At 39.4% G+C, this 21,378-nt stretch overlaps 1 protein-coding gene across 1 annotated transcript in view; it reads right to left on the reverse strand.

The window, feature by feature from the left end:
- Positions 1 to 21,378, reverse strand: part of bcr (BCR activator of RhoGEF and GTPase) — a 79,593-nt gene that overhangs the window by 36,255 nt on the left and 21,960 nt on the right. Inside the window, exons 3-4 of the mRNA XM_088355728.1 lie at positions 2,722 to 2,906; positions 1,271 to 1,375 (exon numbers count right to left, since the gene is read on the reverse strand). Of these exons, the coding sequence (XP_088211854.1) occupies positions 1,271 to 1,375; positions 2,722 to 2,906 (290 nt within the window). The remainder of the gene's footprint in view (positions 1 to 1,270; positions 1,376 to 2,721; positions 2,907 to 21,378) is intronic.

The raw sequence follows: 21,378 nt of genomic DNA on the forward strand, positions 1-21,378 counted from the left end.
GATAGATAGATGTCTAGATAGATAGATAGATGTCTAGATAGATAGATGTCTAGATAGATAGATAGATGTCTAGATCGATAGATATCTACATAGATAGATAGATGTCTTGATAGATGTCTAGATAGATAGATGTCTAGATAGGTAGAGATAGTTAGATGTCTAGATAGATAGAGATAGTTAGATGTCTAGATAGATAGAGAGATAGATGTCTAGATACATAGATGTCTAGATAGATAGATAGATAGATAGATAGATAGATAGATAGATGGATGTCTAGATAAATAGATCGATAGAGATAGACGGATAGAGACAGACAGATGTCTAGATAGATAGATGTCTAGATAGATAGATAGATAGATGTCTAGATAGATAGATAGATAGATGTCTAGATAGATAGATAGATAGATGTCTAGATAGATAGATAGATGTCTAGATCGATAGATAGATATCTACATAGATAGATAGATGTCTTGATAGATGTCTAGATAGATAGATGTCTAGATAGGTAGAGATAGTTAGATGTCTAGATAGATAGAGAGATAGATGTCTAGATACATAGATGTCTAGATAGATAGGTAGATGTCTAGATCGATAGATAGATGTCTAGATAGATAGATAGATGTCTTGATAGATGTCTAGATAGATAGATGTCTAGATAGGTAGAGATAGATAGATGTCTAGCTAGATAGAGAGATAGATGTCTAGATAGATAGATAGTTAATTCATCCCTGTAAGGAAATTCATACTTCTAGCAGTATTCTTGTGTTGAAAAATAAAATAATAAAATAAAACAAATAAAAACACCCAATATGGTAATATGCAATGTGGGGGTGGGAATCAACGTGGGCTTTTACTCCCCGGGTGGGGTTAAAGAGCCTCTTGGCGTGAGGAAGAAATTATCTCCTCAGTCTGTCCGTGAAACAAGACACTAGTTAACAATAATAAAATTCCAAATATAAATATTAATGGCTTCATTGATATAGTAATCATGATAAATGAGTACTTTTTCATATTTCTGTCAGTCAAACTTTGTTCATATTCAATTGGAGGGAATTTATTTTCAAAAGGAAAAGGATTCAAATGAGATCGGTATGAGAAATGAGTATTATATAATACCAATTACAGAGAACACGAGTAAGCTGGTTTTCGAGAAGATATGGGCGCTTATTTATATTTTATTTTCCAGGAACACGTCTCAAAGACGAACCCCGGACCAGAGTAGACGACGATGAGTCACCGACGGGAGGAAATGAGAGGAGATGAGTCTCACCAGCAGCATGGCCTCCAGGTGACTCAAGTAGGTCTCTTCGCTGGCCAAAATCCCGGACAAAACCCACTTCCTCATTTCCAAACCTTTCTCCAGGTCGCATTCCGTCTGCAAACATAAAAATATTTGAATTGAATTGATTTATTGTCATTGATATCAAGGTTGGGATACATTGTGTTCTGCAAGATTAGACGTGACACTCTAGGATAAATGTGGAGACGGTCACGTCCACCCAACACACATGCACGGCCTTCCGCCACGGGGATAGCATTTGCTGCGTGTTGTCTGCCGCAAGCGCACGATGAAACGTTGTGAAAACTGTGGTAAGTAAAGCGCAATACAGCGAGGGATAACTGTTGGCACCGAACCTCGCGAATGAGATCAACGCCGATCAGTAAAAGACGGCCACAGGGCCAGTCAAAGCTCAGTCTGGAGAAGCATCCGAAAAAAAAACGGAGCCACACTGAGATTCCCGGGGCTGGCCGGGCTTCGCCGCCGACTTCCGAATAACTCAAACGGGCGGGACGTCCCCGAGGAGGACAAGGTTGCCGTATAAATACCTGACTGCACGGAGGAGAGACGATGAAAGAGAATGGAACAGACAGGAACCAAAAAGGGCCGACTCGCATCAAGGGAAAGGAGAGTCGGCACGGAACAGACGCGACTGACGACTCCATTCGGAAATCCGACTTCGGGATTTTCAGGGTTCCTACACATCGGTAATTATGATAGTATGCTATTTTGTTATTTTGAAATTTTCATTCAGTTTTTAAACTCCCGTCTCCTGAAAGGAACCCGTCAGACCCTCTGCGAACCTATGCTCTCAGCTAGGCAAGCTTTTGTAATCTCTGACACTATCCTGCCCTGTTTTCCTGCCTGATACCTGTTGCCGACCTTTTTCTGGACCCGTTTCTGCTTTTGCTTCTCTGTCCCGGCCATCGAACTGTTTTGCCCTGTTTCCTGCCTGATACCTGTTGCCGACCTCTTTTCTGGACCCGCTTCTGCTTTTGCTCCTCCGACCCGGCCACCGACCTGTTTTTGCCCTGTTTCCTGCCTGATACCTGTTGCCGACCTCTTTTCTGGACCCGTTTCTGTTTTTGCTTCTCTGTTCTGGCCATCGACCTGTTTTTGCCCCGTTTCCTGCCTGATACCTGTTGCTGACCTTTTTCCGGACCCGTTTCTGCTTTTGCTCCTCCGTCCCGGCCATCGACCTGTTTTGCCCCGTTTCCTGCCTGATACCCGTTGCTGACCTTTTTCTGACTGAGTAAAACGAACGCTATTGGGTCCTGTCTCCGTTCCCGGCTTGTGACACGTTTGACTTTATGATCCCCAACTCAGAACAGGTAAATGTGGCGAGAGGTTTTAACATACGGCGACAGGGAATCGAACCCACGCCGCCATATGAAATCGATACAGAAAGGCGCAACGGTACGAATCGGAGACGAGATACTGACCGACTTGGAAGACTCCAGAGATCCCGAGGAGAGCGTATCTCGGCTGCTCCGGCTCTTGGAGCTCAAGTGAGGCGACGAAGAAGGCGAATCGTCGATGTAGGGCAAGATGTCGTGGTGCCTTCGCTGTTCCTCGGCACGGTCGGCGTCGTAGCCGTAAGACGGAGGCGTTCCCGTGTAATGGCCGTCTGCGGTCGGGGGCGGACGAGAAAAAGAGTCTGGGTTGGAAACGGACATGATCCAGAACTTCTACAATTGCTTTCCTTAAGACCAGAAAAACGACCAAGAACAAAGTACGATGGACATTTTAAGAACAGAGCTAGGGATCAGAAAAAAACCTTAAAAATGTGTAAAGAACCCTTGAAGAACTTGACATCAGAATAACCAAATTATTTCGAGAACTTCTCTGATACACAATCAGATAACATTTTAGGAACTTTGGACTAAAAAAGGGTCTACAACTTCTAGAAGTGGGCAGGGAACCATTTAAAGAAGTTCCCTTGAGACCTGAAAAAAACCTGAACAATTCATCCAATTGTGTCAAGAACATTTCACAAACGTTCTTCAAGACCAGAAACAATATTTCAAGAACTTCTCCAACTGTGAACATTTCAATAAATTTCCCAGGATCACTTTTAAAACTCTTTCAGGAACCTTTTACACTGTGTCAAGAAACAAAAAAAAAAAAAAAACAGAAAAAAATGAATAAAACTCTTTTGAGAACTTCTACTGGCGCGTGGAGAACATCCAGTTCCGTTAAACCAGAAACACAATCAAGTGTTTCTATAACTGGGTAGAGCCCTTTTTAGGACTTCCCGTGAGACCAGAAAAGAACCTCTTTCAAGAACCTTCCAAAATGTGTCGAAAACATTTAAATAACTTACTATGAGAACAGAAAAAGGAATTTGAGAACTTCTACTACCGTGTGGAGAATATTTCAAGAACTTCCCTTGAGACCCAAACAACTATTTCAAGAAGTTCTCCAATTGTGTCAAAAACTCTTCAAGGACTTTTTTTGAAACCAGAAAAGACATTAAAACTCTTGAGAACTCCTAATCCCGTGTAGAGAACATTCAGGAATGTTCCTTTAGACCATAAAAACTATATAGAACGACTATAGCTTTGTAGAGCATATTTCAAGACCTTCCCTTGAGACCCCCAAAAATATTTCAAAAAGTTCTCCAATTGTGTCAAGAACTTTTCAAAAACTTTATTTGAAACCAAAAAATACATTAAAACTCCCGAGTACTCCTGCTACCAGGTCGAGAATATTTCAAGAACTTCCCTTGAGACCCCAAAAAATATTTCAAGAAGTTCTCCAATCGTGTCAAGAACTTTTCAAGAACTATTAAAACTCTTGAGAACTTCTACTACCGTGTGGAGAATATTTCAAGAACTTCCCTTGAGACCCCAAAAAAGAAATTCAAGAAGTTCTCCAATTGTGTCAAGAACTTTTCAAGAACTTTCTTTGAAACAAGAAAAGACATTAAAACTCTTGAGAACTTCTAATACCGTGTGGAGAACATTAAAGAATGCTCCTTTAGACCATAAAAACAAGAAAGAACGTCTATAACTGGGTAAAGCACATTTCAAGAACTTCCCTTGAGAACAGAAAAAGGAATTTGAGAACTTATACTACCATGTGGAGAATATTTCAAGAACTTCTCTTGAGACCCAAAAATATTTCAAGAAGTTCCCCAATTGTGTCAAGAACTTTTCAAGAACTTTCTTTGAAACCAGAAAAGACATTAAAACTCTTGAGGACTTCTACTACCGTGTGGAGAATATTTCAAGAACTTCCCTTGAGACCCAAAAAAATATTTCAAGAACCTTCCAAAATGTGTCGAAAATATTTAAAGAACTTAATATAAGTACAGAAAAAGGAATTTGAGAACTTCTACCACCATGTCCAGAATATTTCAAGAACTTCCCTTGAGACCCCAAAAAATATCTCAAGAAGTTCTCCAATTGTGTCAAGAACTTCTCAAGAACTTTCTTTGAAACCAGAAAAGACATTAAAACTCTTGAAAACTTCTACTACCATGTAGAAAACATTCAAGAATGTTCCTTTAGACGATAAAAACTATATAGAACGTCTAGAACTGGGTAGAGCACATTTCAAGAACTTCCCTTGAGACCCCAAAAAATATTTCAAGAAGTTCTCCAATTGTGTCAGGAACTTTTCAAGAACCTTCTTTGAAACCAGAAAAGACATTTGAGAACTTCTAATACCGTGTAGAGAACTTTAAAAAAATGTTCTTTCAAGAACCTTTCAATCCATGTTGAGAACATTTGAGGAACCAGAAAAAACACTTCACCTCGTCTTGTTTTTCCAGATGGGAAATTGGCCAAGAAGTCATTGATGTGAGTGAGGGACCACGCTATATTAGCATTGTTAGCATTGTAGTCCAGGACAGATTTATGGAGGCCATGTTGGTGGCAAAGGAGGATCCTAACCCTCAGGAGAGTACCACCTCCCCCAACTACCAACATTTCTCATCTTCTCCCTCGATCCTTTGTTCATAATTTCCTCACTAATGAGCCCTGAAAATGAACAGCGACCCCCCATTTATTGGGGTCTCCCCCCTCAGGCGACGCTTGTCTTCTTTGTGGGAAGGTGGCAGTTTTCCTGAGCTCGCTTGAACTCAGAAAAGCTTTTTCATCGATGCATTTAGCACGCTACGCTAATGCCCTTGCTATGATTTTCATTCTATTTTAAGAATCCCTGAAACTGGAACTAGGGTTTTCAAAGCTATCCTGTGGTTTCAGACCAGGGTTTGGGTTTGGTCATGGGTTTTAAAATGTTCCTAGGGTTTCTGGCCATCATTCGGGCCTGAAACTAGGGTTTTAAAGAGTTACTTGGGTTTTTGGCTAGGGTTTCTGGTCATGGTTTGGGCCTGACACAAGGGTTTTAAAGTGTCCCTAAGGTTTCTGGCTAGGGTTTGTGATCAGGCTGCGGGCCATAAACTAGGGTTTTAAAGGTTTCCTAGGGTTTTCCAGCGAGGGTTTCCGACCAGGGTTTGGGCTTGAAATAAGGGTTTTAAAACATTCCTAGGGTTTCTGGCTGGGTTTCTGGCCATTATTCAGGCCTGAAACTAGGGTTTTAAAGAGTTACTTGGGTTTTTTGCTAGGGTTTCTGGTCATGGTTTGGGCCTGAAACAAGCGTTTTAAAGTGTCCCTAAGGTTTCTGGCTAGGGTTTGTGATCAGGCTGCGGGCCATAATCTAGGGTTTTAAAAGGTTCCTAGGGTTTCCAGCTAGGGTTTCCGACCAGGGTTTGGGCTTGAAACTAAGGTTTTAAAACATTCCTAGGGTTTCTGGTTGGGGTTACTGGCCACTATTTGGGCCTGAAACAAGGCTTTTAAACATGGGTTTGCGATCACAAACGCTTTTCTATCACAACTATTTCAAATGCCATTTTTGTCTGCAAGCTTAAATCACAGGCATGTCGGGACTCAAGAGTTAGCTTTATTCGTCTCTAAATATATTCTTTCGGCTTCAGCGACTTATTCAATAGTCCAAGCGTCCGAGACGGAAGGCAGGAGAGAGGGAGGGATAGGCTCGGCTGCATCTGAGCCTGAATAACTGCATTTTAATTTATTTTTTCAGTCCGTAGGATAATGTGGATACCGATATCGACCAAATCGCCAAATATCAGCGCGGATAAACCGTCAACTAAAATAAATGAATAAAACAAAGATAAATAAAATAAAATAAATAAATGAAATAAATAAATTAAATAAATCAAATAAATAAAGTAAAAATAAAATAAATTAAATAAATGAAATTAAAATAAATCAAATAAATGAAATAAAAATAAAATAAATGAAAAAAATGACATAAATGAAATAAATGAAATAAATCAAATAAATAAATAAATGAAATAAAAATAAAATAAATAAAATAAATAAAATAAATAAAATAAATAAAATAAATAAAAAGATAAAATAAAAAATAATAATGAAAAATAAATAAAATAAATAATAATGAAAAATAAATGAAATAAATGAAATAAACGGCAACTGCAAAGGGAATAGTGGGCTATTCCCTCTGCAGTTGCTGTTTTCCACCTGCAGTTAAAAAAAACCCATCACCAACCCCCTCTCTTTGTGCTCCTCACCTCTTGAAGATTATCCAAGGAACACTGATACAATTCTTTGACCCCCGTGCTTTTGGTTTGGACCTCCAGAAAAGAAAAAAAAAACCAAACCTATCGATCAGCGCCACGCATTCTTTTTCTGCCATTTCCGAGCGTTTGGTGCGCTCTCGAGGCTTTTTCTGCAGGGGGGACGGAGGGGAGGAAGGCCATGCGGGAGGAGGGGGAAGCCCGGGAAGAAGCGGGAGGACGCCGGCTGTTTGTGTCGCGTTGGGAAAAAAAAGAAAAGGGCGAGGTGTACTGTACGCGGAGTTCCTGGAGAAAAAAAAATGGAACGAAACATGAAAGGTTGACTCGAGGCGGCGTGAAAATCAGGTCACGGGTAAACGGATCGGGACCCCGTGTTGGCCCAGGCCGGGGATGGGCGGACGATGACTTCGACAAATCGTTGAATAAGAGAAAGAAGACAACAGACAAACCAACACTCAATAAAAACCACATTATTTCTTTAAATTACAAAAAAACAAAAAAAAAAACACATTCATGTTTTGTAAAAATATTTTAAACTAGACAATTCCCGCGGCAATTGTAAGAGTTGCGATTGATCTGGAAGATGATCCCGGCATGTACAGGTATATATAACCCCGGTTGTTAGCATTAGGAGTTAGCATAAAGCACAGGTGTCAAACATGCGGCCCGCGGGCCAGATCAGGCCCGCTAAGGGATTGAATCCGGCCCGCGAGACATCACTCAGAGAAGCGCAAGAGAAAAACAAGCTGCAGATTGAAATATGTCAACTTCATGTTGCCAAAGCCAGGTTCCTCTCACAGACACTGTACTTGTATTTATTTCTCTCTTTTCCACCCCTTTCTCCCACTCTCTGTCTCCTTCACTCTTTGTGTCTCTCTTTTTCTCTTCCTTTGTTCCTCTTTGTCTCTTTCTCTGTGTCTTTTTGACTTATTTTACTCCAACTTCCTTTTTTTCCTTTTCTTTCTCTCTTCCTACCCTTTGTGCTTTCTTTTCTCTCCTTCTGTCTTTCCATTTTTCTTTGGATTTCTTTCTTCCTCTCCCTTTCTTTTCCCCCTCTCTCACAACTTTCTCTTTTGTTTCTCATGCTCTCTCCCTCTCTCTCTTTTCCTATCTTTGTCCCGCTCTCTCTCCTTTTCCCTCCCTCTTTCTCTTGTTACTTTATCCCTCTTTTTCTTTCTCTTTAATGTACTTGTGCGGCCCCTGACAGAATGTTTGTTCTATCTTGTGGCCCCCGAGTTCAAATGAGTTTGACACCCCTGGCATAAAGTTTTTAGCTCGGAGAGATGTTTCTGTTATTTTTTACTTGGTTCTGTGGGGTGACTAACTAAATATGACAATATAAAAAAAAAACATTCATTTTATGGTAAATGGTTCAAAAAATATAAGAACTAAAAACCTCTATATTTTCGAGGTATAAAAACAAAACAGGGGCAGCACGGCAGCAGTTCTGAGGTTATGAGATGAAACCTGTGTGGAGTTTGCATGTTCTCCCCGTGCTCACGGGGGTTTCCTCCCGCATTCCAAAAACACGCATGTCAGGTGAATTGGCCGGTCCAAATTGTCCCTAGGTGGGAATGAGCGAGTGAGTTGTCTGTCCCTGTGTTCAGGGTGTCCCCTGCCCACTGCCCAAAGATAGCTGGGATGGGGCTCCAGCACCCCCGCGACCCTGCTGAGGATAAGCGGTGCAGATCATGGATGGATGGAAAAACGAAGTAAAAGTTGAATGAATACATGATTCAAAAAAACAACAGAAAACTGAGGAACAAAAAATAATACAAATTAATAAAACAATCTTGAATTAAAAGACTAACAAAGAAAAAATACTCAGAATTAAAAAAAATATATATATATATTTGGTACCACTCTTCACCCCAGTGTACCTTCCTCATGATTTATATATTGTATATAGATGGATATACATTTTTTTAAATTAGATAAAGGTTCGAATAAGAACAAAACCAAAAAGAAAGCCATATTATTCATCTGTAAATAATGTAGAAAAAAAAAAAAAAACGCTGAAAATTAAAAAATAAAGAATTTTTTTTGAAAAAAAACAAAAAACATTTTTGTAAAAAAAAAAATGCAAGGAAAACAACAAAATAAAAAAACATTCATCATTTTTATCATGTTTAAAAATGAACCCAAAAAAAAATCAGAATTAAGATAATAGAAAAAAATATATACAAAATGTCTCCAATTTTTGGGGATAAGAATAAAAAAAAATGTTTTCATCCCAAAATATTTAAAAGGAAAACAGCAACAAAAACAAAAAGCCCACTTTTTTTAAACGTTTAAAAATAAAAAAATAAAAAACAAAATCCAGAAAAAATATAATGTATGTATTTCTTTTAATTAAAAAAACGTTAATTAAAAACAACAATCCAAACTGAAAAAAAATGTTATTTTTTAATTAAAAATATGTTTTTAAAAAAGCAAAAGTTTGTTTTCAATAAAAATAAAATAAAATAATAATAATAACTGCAAGGGCCCCACCATGCACTTCCCCTAAATTATGGATAAAAAAAATTATAAATAACCAAAATATTTAAAAGAAAAACAGCAACAAAAACTAATAAAAAGCTCAAATGTTTAAAAACAAAATCCAGAAAAAATAGAATGTATGGATTTCTTTTGATTTTAAAAAAAAAGTTAATTAAAATCAAATATCAGAACCGAAAAAATGTTTTTTTTTATTAAAAATGTTTAAAAAAAAAAACTAGAAATAAAATAAAATAAAAATAATAATAATAAGTGCAAGGCCATCCACCCACCATGCACGTCCCCTAAATTGTGGAGCAGGCGAAAAGATGGAGGGAGAGGAACGAGGCCCGTCAGGATATGAAACAAACGGGCGCGCTCCGTTTCATCGACGCCTTTTTTTCAGGGTTAGAGGTCATTCAAAGTCAATACCTTGCTGATGAAAGAACAAAGGAGGAGGAATGAGCACCAGCGACGAGGAATAAGTAAATCGACGTCACACGGCAGAATTGTATGCACGTTTTAAGATTTTTTCGAATCATGAGAAGTCTTTTGCAAGCCGAAAGGAACCCGTCGTGGACATCCCTACGCCTTCAAACGGACTTTGAACACAGCGAGGGCGAGGAACGACGGCGGGTTTTTCAAACTGATCTCGCACACGGCGAGGAACGACGCTCGCTTAGTCTATCCTTCAAGTATCCAATTTAAAGACAATTAAAGACAATTGAGCAGCAAGTGGCAGGGGGGGAAGAAGAGCAGGCGGGGGGAGGAACGAGGCCCGTCAGGATATCAAACGAACGGGCGCGCTCCGTTTCATCGACGCCTTTTTTTCAGGGTTAGAGGTCATTCAAAGTCAATACCTTGCCGATGAAAGAACAAAGGAGGAGGAATGAGCACCAGCGACGAGGAATAAGTAAATCGAAGTCAAACGGTAGAATTCTATGCACGTTTTAAGATTTTTGCAAGCCGAAAGGAACCCGTCGTGGACATCCCTACGCCTTCAAACAGGCTTCGAACACAGCAAGGGCGAGGAACGACGGCAGCTTCTTCCAACTGGTCTCACACGAGGCGAGGAACGACGCTCGCTTAGCCTATCCTTCAAGTATCCAATTTAAAGACAATTGAGCAGCAAGCGGCAGGGGGGAAGGAAGAGCAGGCGAAAAGATGGAGGGTGGCCGGCGGGGGGAGGAACGAGGCCTGTCAGGATATCAAGCGAACGGGTGCGCTACGTTTCATCGACTCCTTTTTTCAGGGTTAGAGGTCATTCAAAGTCAATACCTTGCTGATGAAAGAACAAAGGAGGAGGAACGAGAACCAGCTACGAGGAATAAGTAAATCGATGTCAAATGGCAGAATTGTATGCAGGTTTTTTTTTTATGCTAGTCTTTTTTTTCCCTTTCAAAATAATAAACATTCTTTTTTGATGACGAGCGATGAAGAGAAATAAGCAAGGAACAATTTACAAAAGGAGATTCTTTCATTCTTTTCTTTTTTGAAACTTTGTCCCTTTTCTCGTTCCTCCCCCGGCCCCTTCCACGTTTTCACTGCCTGAAAATAGAAGGTAGGCCCGGCTAATTGCAGGTTTCCGCATTTATTCCGGCTTTCGTGCTGCTGCGGGAGGGGGCGGGGTTTCGACCTCACTTTTTGGAAGCCACCGTCGACATAAGGGGTGCCGAGCGTGCGGCCCGCGGGCCGATCCGGGCCCGCCGACGGATTGAAGCCGGTCCCCGAGAAAACCAGCTGCAGTTTTAAATATGGCCGCTTGACGTTGCCAAAGCCAGAAACCACACTTGAGCTGTATTGTAGTCTTTCTCTTTCGTTTTTTCCCACATTCTCTCCCTTCCTTTTTCTCTCTCTCTCTCTCACTCCTTTCTTTCTCCCTCTCTCTCTGCTTTTCTCTCCCTGCCTCCCTCCTTCTAATTCTTTCTCTTTGTCTTTCTTACTTTTTTCTCTCTTTAATATTCTCTTTCCTTCTCTCTGTCTCTTTCTCTCAGTGTCTCTATTGCTTCTCTCCCTCTCATTCTTTTTTTCTCTTTGTTTCTCTCTCTTTTTCCTATTCGTTTCTCTCTTTTTGTCAATCTCTATATCCTCTATATTTTTCTTTATCTCTTTTTTTGTCTCTTTTTTTGTCTCTTTCTATCCCTCTCTCCCTCTTTTTCTCTCAGTGTCACTTTTGCTTCTCTCTCTCATTCTTTTTTCTCTTTGTTTCTCTTTTTTTCCTGCTTTTCATTGTTCGTCTATCCTCTATATTTTCTATATTTTTCTCTATCTCTTTTTTTTCTCTCTCTCTCCCTCCCTCTCGATTTCTCACTTTTTTTCTCTCTAATTTTCTTTTTCTGTCTCTTTTTGTCTCTCTCTTCTTGCCCTTTTTCTCACTCTGACTCTTTCTATCATTCTCACTTTTTTATCTTTATTTCTCTTTCTTCCTTTCCTTTTTCTCTATTTTTGTTATTGCTCTCTTTCTCACTTGCTCTCTTTCTGCCACTGCCTCTCTCCTTCTTTTTCTTTCTTTCTCTTTTTTTCTTATTCTCTCTCTTTCTTCCTTTCTTTTTTCTCTTTCTTCCTTTTTTCCTTTAATCCCTTACATTCCCTCTCTTGCTCTTTCTCTATCTAATTCTCTCCCCCCTGGTTTTCTCACGTTCTCTCTCTTTCTTTCTACATTTCTCTTGTTCTCTCTTTCTTTTTTTCTCTCTCTCCCTTTTTCCTTTAACTCCTTTACATTCCCTCTCTTGCTCTCTCTCCATCTCATTTTGTCCCCCTCTGGTTTTCTCTCTTTCTCTCTTCCTTTCTCTATTTTTCTTGTTCTCTCTCTTTCTTCGTTTCTTTTTTCTCTTTCTTCCTTTTTCTCAGTCTCCTTTTTTTCCTTTAACTCCTTAACATTCTCTCTCTGTCTCATTCTCCCCCCCTCTCTCTTTCTTTCTCCATTTTTCTTGTTCTCTCTGTTTCTTTTTTCTCTGTCTCCCTTTTTTCCTTTAACTCCTTTACATTCCCCCTCTCGCTCTCCATCTCATTCTCTTTTTCCCGGGATAAGCGTTTCGGGCGGCACGAAAGGCAGAGAAAAAAAAAAAGCAAAAGAGGGGCGCCCGGGGCCATAAATCCCAGGCAGTTTATGACCGGCAGCGGGACACAAATTGGGAATTTGTTCAAGGCGTCGTGGCCATTCTCTCCAGCGCGTCTCCTGGGAAACGGTTGCCGCGGGTAACCACTCACAACAACACCGGCGTTTCGCCCTCCCGGACCGGTCCACGGGTGGGAAAACTACGGCCCGCGGGCCGCAGGCGGTCCGGCAGGCCTAATATTATGACAACGTATATCATAGTGAATAAAGTACTCCTAATAGAATACTATTATTGGGGCTCCAAGTCATAACTGTATCAAATTCAGTCCCTTGTATATTAATTTACTCTTATTCTGAAAAAAAAACGAGTACTGTAAACACAAATTTTAAAAAATACTACAGTCATACTATGATACAAATATACTACTATAGAAAAACACCTGCAGTAATAATATTACAGAACTGCAGTTATATTAAAATACAAAAATATTACTATGGAAACAAAAACTATGATAACACTTTAAAAATACAACTACAGTATGACTAAAATACAACAATTCTATTACAGAAACACAACTACAATAATACTAATAGAATACTACGAAAAATATACTACAGTAAAAAACTTCTACAGGAATCCTACAAAATTTCAACAATATTACAGCAAAAATACCATAGAAATACTGCAAAAATACTACAATAATACTCCTACAGAAATACAACTCCAACAATACTGCAAAAATACTACAGAAATACTGCAACAATATTACGACAATAAAAATACAAAATACTTCGACAGGAATACTATAAAATGACAGCCACACTACTACGGCAAAAATACCAAAGAAATACTACAAAAACACGACCAAAATACTACTACTATTACAAAAATCCAACGACAGAATTACTACAAAAATACTACAATAATACTCCTACAGAAATACAACTGCAACAATACTGCAAAAATACTACAGAAATACTGAAACAATATTACGACAGTAATAATACAAAATACTTCTACAGGAATACTATAAAATGACAGCCACACTACTACGGCAAAAATACCAAAGAAATACTACAAAAACACGACCAAAATACTACTACCATTACAAAAATCCAACGACAGAATCACGACAAAAATACAACTGCAAAAATACTATAATAATACGACTATAGAAATAAAGGAATACTCCTAAAATACTACAGAAATTCTGCAACAATATTACTACAGTAATAGTACAAAATACTTCTACAGGAATACTATGACAGCCACACTATGAAAATACCATATGGCTCAATTTTGAGACTAAACATATTTACATAATTATGGGGATTGAAGAATTGTATATTTTATTTATTTGACTATAAGGGATTTTATACAATTTTATACAAGTAACATTAATTGAACGCAATGAAGATTTTTCAAAGAGGAGGCTTAAGTTCCATGACAGGTCGCGCCGTTCCAAGTGCGGAGTGTTTTGGCTGGGGAATTTTGAGAACGGGGCGCTGACGAAGGACTTAGGCCTTGTTTTGATAAACGCTTGGCATTGTTTTGAGAAGCGCTTAGCTGATATGAGTTTTCTTTAGACATGGCGGCGCCTTTCGGCGAGGAGGTGGTGAGGCTGGCACCTGACGCGCCCTGTGGGAGGAGTCGGCACGCCCCATGGGAGGAGTCGGCACGTCCCATGGGAGGGGACAATACGCCAGCTTGTGAAAAGAACTTCAGAAGATAGAACTTCACAACAGACGGAAGATCGACCGCGAGAGGGAGGCTCGACGAAGACTAATTAGACTAATTCGACAATAATTTGGCTAATTCGATGGAATTCACTTAGTTAAATACTTTAGGAAAATAAATCTGCTGTTGAAATGCTGGACTCTTGCCCATATTTTCCCTAAATTAAGAAAAGAGCATGCATTGTTAGGTGAATGAAAGTTATGTTTGGTTAATGGCGTCATAACTACCGTATTTTCCGCACTATAGGGCGCAGTGGGTTATAGGGCGCACCCCGAAAAAATCATTTTTGGTCCTATTTTTGAGATACATAAGGCGCACCGGATCATAAGGCGCTACAATGGGAACGTGGACAAAACAGTCGGATAGTTCAGTCCAACTGATTACCCCCTTAACATTCCCAAAGCTTGCAAAGGAGCAAATAGGTGTCTCAGACATGTACGGAAACAGTGTCCGTACGATGTCACTCAAATGCATCGTTCCATCATTCGGAAGGTTCAAGTCTTGGGATTCAAGAAATGCCAACCATTCCTTATCTATTTTCTTTTTCGCCCGCAACTTTACTGTGCATATGACAATAAACACTTGGAATTGAGTTGAATTTAAAAATAAACACTCCATTCCATCCATTATCTGCACCGCTTATCACAGAAACATCGAGTTCAGTCTGAAAATAGATACAGGGAAAATATATAGCCGGAGTAGCTCACCGAAGTCGTTGCGTTCAATAATAATGTGCAGCCATGGTCCTCTTATAGCCGTGAGTTTAGTAAATCCAGGAGAATAAAATATTTACAAATACAAAATAGTAAAAAAATGCTTTCTGTATGCCGTCAAACCACGTGCTATACGCATTCATCTTTTTTGGCCAATTGCAGGCTTTGTTTTGCCGCTTCAGCCAATGCCAGCCTGTAAATGATAAAAAGGATCCGCCCCTTTACCTCCAAATAACTTTAGCCAATAGCGATCGATTCAAATGATGATTGACGCATTGGTTAGCCAATGAAACGCCGGTAAATAAATCCCAGCATACACCGCGGACTACTTGGCGTTCGGGGGAAAATCGAGTCGGCGGCTGTTGCGTAAGTTGCGAGACCTTGCGATTTAATATTGATCCATATACTTTTGTATAAGGCGCACTGTCTTATAAGGCGCATGGTCAGCTTTTGAAAAAAATAAAGGCTTTTAGGTGCGCCTTATAGTGCGGAAAATACGGTAATTCGAATAATTTGGTAAACGCTACATTTTTAATCGTTTTTTCCCCAACAGGATGAAAACGCCTAATTCAAAACAAAAAACAATTCCGCTCGGGAATACCTTTAAGGCCTGACTGGGAAAAGAACAACAACTGGAGGGCTCAGGGTGTTTTATACACATCCACATTTGAATAGGATGTGTGTTTAGCAGCAGGTAGTGGGGGGTGGGGTGGCGCTGCAGACCAAATGGGAATATAATAATAATCATCACGGCGGTGAGGCAACTGCAGCCGACAGCAGCTCGAGAGGCGGAATCGCGGCTGAAGAACAAAGTGGTCGCGGGGGCCCGTGAGGCCCCCGTGCGTCACCGTGAATCACAGGCGTCTCACCGCCGTGTCTGCGTGAGTTTTTGTGCGTTGGCAGAATGGAAACAAGCAGAGAATAGAAAACGCCAAAACGGGAACCAGAAGAAAACACATCTATATGCTAGATTCACTTGTCTCTTAGTGCGTGGACCGTCATAGCTTACTAGATGAGTCGAAACAATGGATTAGTCTAGCATGGACCGCTCCTCTCGCGGTTCAGATCCGACCTCTCGGAGTGGACGCATTTGTGTGATAGGACCTCCTCGCCTCTTTGTTTTATTTGTGGCGTTCCGCAGGGCGCAGTATTTGGTCCCCTTCTTTTCAGCATTTAGATAGATGGATGGATAGATGGAGATGGATAGATGTCTAGATAGATAGATGTCTAGATAGATCGATAGATGTCTAGATAGATAGATAGATGTCTAGATAGATAGATAGATGTCTAGATAGATAGATAGATAGAGATAGATGTCTAGATAGATAGAGATAGATAGATGTCTAGATAGATAGAGATAGATGTCTAGATAGATAGATAGAGATAGATGTCTAGATAGATAGATGGATAGATGTCTAGATAGACAGATGTCTAGATAGATAGATAGAGATAGATGTCTAGAAAGATAGATAGATGTCTAGATAGATGTCTAGATGTCTAGATTGATGTCTAGATAGATAGATAGATGGATGTCTAGATGTCTAGATAGATAGATAGATGGATGTCTAGATAGAGGTCTAGATAGATAGATGTCTAGATAGATAGCTGTCTAGATAGAGGTCTAGATAGATAGATGTCTAGATAGATAGATAGATGTCTAGATAGAGGTCTAGATAGATAGATGTCTAGATAGATAGATAGATGTCTAGATAGATGTCTAGATAGATAGATAGATGTCTAGATAGATAGATGGATGGATAGATAGATACTTTGTTCATCCCCATAGGGAAATTCCTACTTCCAGCAGTATCCTTGTGTTGAAAAATAAAACAATAAAATAAAATATATAGAATACAAAAACACCCAATATAACCTTTTGCTATAGAGTATTGAAATAGTGCTACATAAAATAAACACTGTAAAAAAATGGGGTCATATGCAAATGTGGGGGTGGGGTTTCATGTGGGCTTCTACTCTCCCGGGTGGAGTTCAAGAGCCTCATGGCATGAGGAAGGAATGATCTCCTCAGTCTGTCCGTGGAACAAGACTGTGACAGCAGTGAGCAAAAAATGAACGCAGAATGAGGATTTTTACTCTTTTTGTTCATTATCAGAACTAGATAGTACTTCTTTTTACTTTCCAAATTCTACGAATTGAAATGTTTTTTTTTTTATTTCGTGAATTGAACAAATGTTTATGAAGAATTCAGTTCAATCCCCTGAACGGGACTTTTAACTGTTTTACTGCAGTTTCTCCATTCGTTGAACTCCAATGACATTGTTTTCCCGAGCAATTCATTTTGATATGATAGAAATCTATTTTCAGGCAACACGAGGCTAAAGACGAGCCAAGGAAATCCATACGAGTCTGAAAATAGCATCGCGGGCCGGAGAAGAAAAATCCAATTCGATCTGGAGACTCCCCCAGGTCCCGGAATCCACTCGGCCACGTTTCCCTCGCGGGGGTCGTGCGCTCCGTCCGATCTGCCCGCTCCAGCGTCCCAAAGAGACAATAGGGGAGAACGGTCACGGACGAGATAATAGGGGAGAACAGACTCGAGAGAGAGCATAGGGGAGAACAGACACTAAAGAGACAAAGCGAAGAACGGACACAAAAGAAACAATAGCAGAGAATGGACACGAAAGAAACATTGTGGGTGAACAGACATGAAAGAGACAATAGGGGAGTAGGGACACGAGAGAGACCATGGGAGAGAAGAGACACTAGAGAGAGACAATAGGGAAGAACAGACACGGGAGAGACCATACGGGAGAACAGACACAAAAGAGACAACGGGGTTGAACAGACATGAAAGAGACAGTAGGCAAGAACAGACACAAAAAAAACAATAACAGAGAATAGACACGAAAGAAACAATGGGGGAAAACAGACATGAAAGAGACAATAGGGGAGAACGGACACGCGAGAGACCATAAGAGAGAAGAGACACTAGAAAGACAATAGGGAAGAACGGACACGAAAGAGATAATAAGGGAGAACGGACACGAAAGAGACAATAGGAAGAACTGACATGAAAGAGACAAAAGATGAGAAAATACATGAAAGAGATAATAAAAGAGAATGGACACGGATGAGACAAGAGGGGAGAACAGGCATGAGAGAGACCATAGGGGAGAATGGACACAAATTGACAATAGAGGAGAATATACACAAAAGAGATAATAGGGAGAGAACGGACATAATGTCTCAGCACGATGCGTTCAAATGACGTGTCCTCGCGACAACTGCCCTCAAATCCCCTTTTCTTCTTCTTTTTTGTGACTATTTTGGAAAGGCACTTTGATTCCATGAGAACAATTTATCGCATCACTTCATAAAGAGAAGAGATAATGACAAATTCCATTATCCCTTGCATACTTGACTCTCGACCGAGGCCAAATACCAATTCCCTCGATTAAATAACTGAGAACATTTTTAGTGTGTTTCTCTGTCGCCCGTTTTTGCAAGTACTCTTATCCGAGACGTATTTGGAATTGTTTGGATTTTTGCTACAGTAAATAGTTACTTTCGAGTTTCGTTTTTTAAAGTCATTCCACAAAGTTTGGACAGTTGTTCGGTGAATACGTCTTTTTTTCAACATTTATTTCGATAGTTCTTTATTTATATATCGATCTAGTCGAGACGAGGATATCATACCTGAGTTGCGTGTGTGTGTGTGTGTGTGTGTGTTCGTATGTGGCTTATAGGCTCCAAAATGGCTAAAGCCATTTTTGTGAAAATTGACACAGTGGTACTTTAGGCCCCCTCAAGTGTCTTTAGCTAGATTTCGTGTCAAATGGATAAACATCTGCTTTCAAGTACTCCGAAGCTGCATGCCGTCACACCGCTCTTCGGCACTCCCTAGTGGGCCAATGGCGCTTTTTCGAGAAACCACGGCCCCAACGACCTCGCTCAAGTCCAATGCCCGACAACGCTGGCCATTCTCCCGGTTTCGAACGAAACCATTTTATGAAATTCTTAACTTATGTCACTTATTCCGAATCATTTACTTTTGTAGGAACTGAATCCCTTTGAATAGATAGATGTATAGATGGACGGATGTCTAGATGTCTAGATAGATAGATGTCTAGATAGGTGTCTAGATAGAAGACTAGATAGATAGATAGATAGAAGTCTAGATAGATAGTGGATAGAAGTCTAGATAGATGTCTAGATAGATGGATGGATGTCTCGATAGATAGATGTCTAGATAAATAGATGTCTAGATAGATGTCAAGATAGATCTCTAGATAGATAGATGTCTAGATAGATGGATAGATGTCTAGATAAGATAGATATCTAGATAGATGTCTTGATAGATAGGTGTCTAGATAGAGGTCTAGATAGATAGGTGTCTAGATAGAAGTCTAGATAGATGTCTAGATAGATAGAAGTCTAGATAGATGTCTAGATAGATGTCTAAATAGATGTCTAGATAGATGTTTAGATGTCAAGATAGATGTCCAGATAGATAGATAGATGTCAAGATAGATGTCTAGATGTCAAGATAGATGTCTAGATAGTTACATGTTTAAATAGATAGATGTCTAGATAAATCGATATATGTCTAGGTCGATTGATAGATAGATGTCTACATAGATAGATGGACGTCTACATAGATAGATTTATAGAAAGATGTCTAGATAGATAGATATAGATAGATAGATAGTTTATTCATCCCTGTAGGGAAATTCACACTTCCAGTGGTATTCTTGTTTTGAAAATAAGATAATAATAAAAAAAAAAAAAATAGAATACATAAATATCCAATATAACGTGTTGATATACTCTAGAATATTTAAATAGTGCTACAGAAGATACATACTGCTATAAAATTAGGGTAGTATGCAAATGTAGGGGTGGGGTTTCATGTGGGCTTTTACTCCCCCGGGTGGAGTTAAAGAGCCTCATGGCATGAGGAAGATTATTCATTCATTTGACTATTCATTTGAATATAAATAGAAAAATATATGAAAAGTCAGTTACGCCATAAAGAGTCTCTAATAGGTCACAAAAATAGTTTTATGAAAAAAATATCGAAGCCACAAGTAATGCGTATATTTTCAGAACAAAATAGGCTTTTGAATTCATCCGTTAGCTAACGTTAGCGCTTTAGCTCTTTGCGGGTAAATAGTCGAGCTGTTGAGTCAGAAAAAGGTCGATACATTTTTTAGTAGTTTTATATTTAGTGGCTTAAGTGCTCCGGTCCGTCCGCATGCATGTCTCTGGTGAATGCATTTTATCTCCAGATCTTTTTTTTTTTTGGCCTCAAGGTGACGCCGATTCACACGTCGGCCGGAGAGAATTCCCGCCATAAATTGCTTATGAATCGGCTTATGTGAGAGATTCACTGAGGTTAGCTTGGTGCAAATTAGCTTAGCGCGGGCAAATGGCCTGCAATACAGTTCTGAGTCTCTGGATCAGGGGGTGGGAACCTATGGCTCGCGAGCCATATATGGCTCTTTTCAGGAGTACGTTTGGCTCAAAGAGAAATTTTTTCCATGTCCTTCCTAATCCCAATGAGTTTAGAGGTGAGATCACAGTCTTGTTCCACGGACAGACTGAGGAGATCTTTTCTTCCTCATGCCATGAGGCTCTTTAACTCCACCCAGGGGAGTACAAGCCCACATTAAACGCAACCCCCCACATTTGCACACTACCCTATTTTCATGACAGTGTGTATTTTCCGTAGCAATGTTTAAATACTCTATAGCAACACGTTATATTGGGTATTTTTGTATTCTATTTCTTTTATTATTTTATTTTTCAACACAAGGATACTGCTGGAAGTGGGAATTTCCTTACAGGGATGAATAAACTATCTATCTATCTATCTAGACATTTATCTAGACATCTATCTATCTATCTAGTCATCTATCTATTTATTTAGACATCTAACTATCTATCTAGACATCTTTCTATCTATCTAGACATCTATCTATTTATCTAGACATCTATCTATCTAGACATCTATCTATCCATCCATCATCTATCTAACTAGACATCATCAATCTATCTAGACATCATCTATCTATCTAGACATTTATCTATCTATTTATCTAGACATCTATCTATCTAGACATCTCTCTATCCATCTATCTATCTAGACATCTATCTATCCATCTAGACATCTATCTATACATCTATCTATCTAAAAATCTATCTATGTATCTAGACATCTATCCATCTTTCTATCTAGACATCTATCCCTCTATCTAGACTTCTATCCATCTTTCTATCTAGACATCTATCTAGACATCTATCTAACAATATAACCCAATATATGTCAATCATTCTTCATACTTTTACTCATGTAATTATTTAGATGAATGCGTTTTACTTCAACTCGAGTCCCATTCTTCTGAAGTAAGAGTATTTTTACTTGAGTAACAGAATTTGAGGCTGGACTAAGGCGCCAAAGTCATATGATACACATCACTCGACCATAAAAAAACATGTTTATCAGTTGAACTCCAAATCACAAATTACGAAGAAATCTTCATCTTGGGTGTCACGGTGAAAGATGCGCCGCTTCCTCTTTCCGCCTCT

Source organism: Urocampus carinirostris, chromosome 16 (assembly GCF_059441175.1).
Source record: "Urocampus carinirostris isolate Australia breed hairy pipefish chromosome 16, RoL_Ucar_1.0, whole genome shotgun sequence".
NCBI classification, from domain to species: Eukaryota; Metazoa; Chordata; class Actinopteri; order Syngnathiformes; family Syngnathidae; genus Urocampus; species Urocampus carinirostris.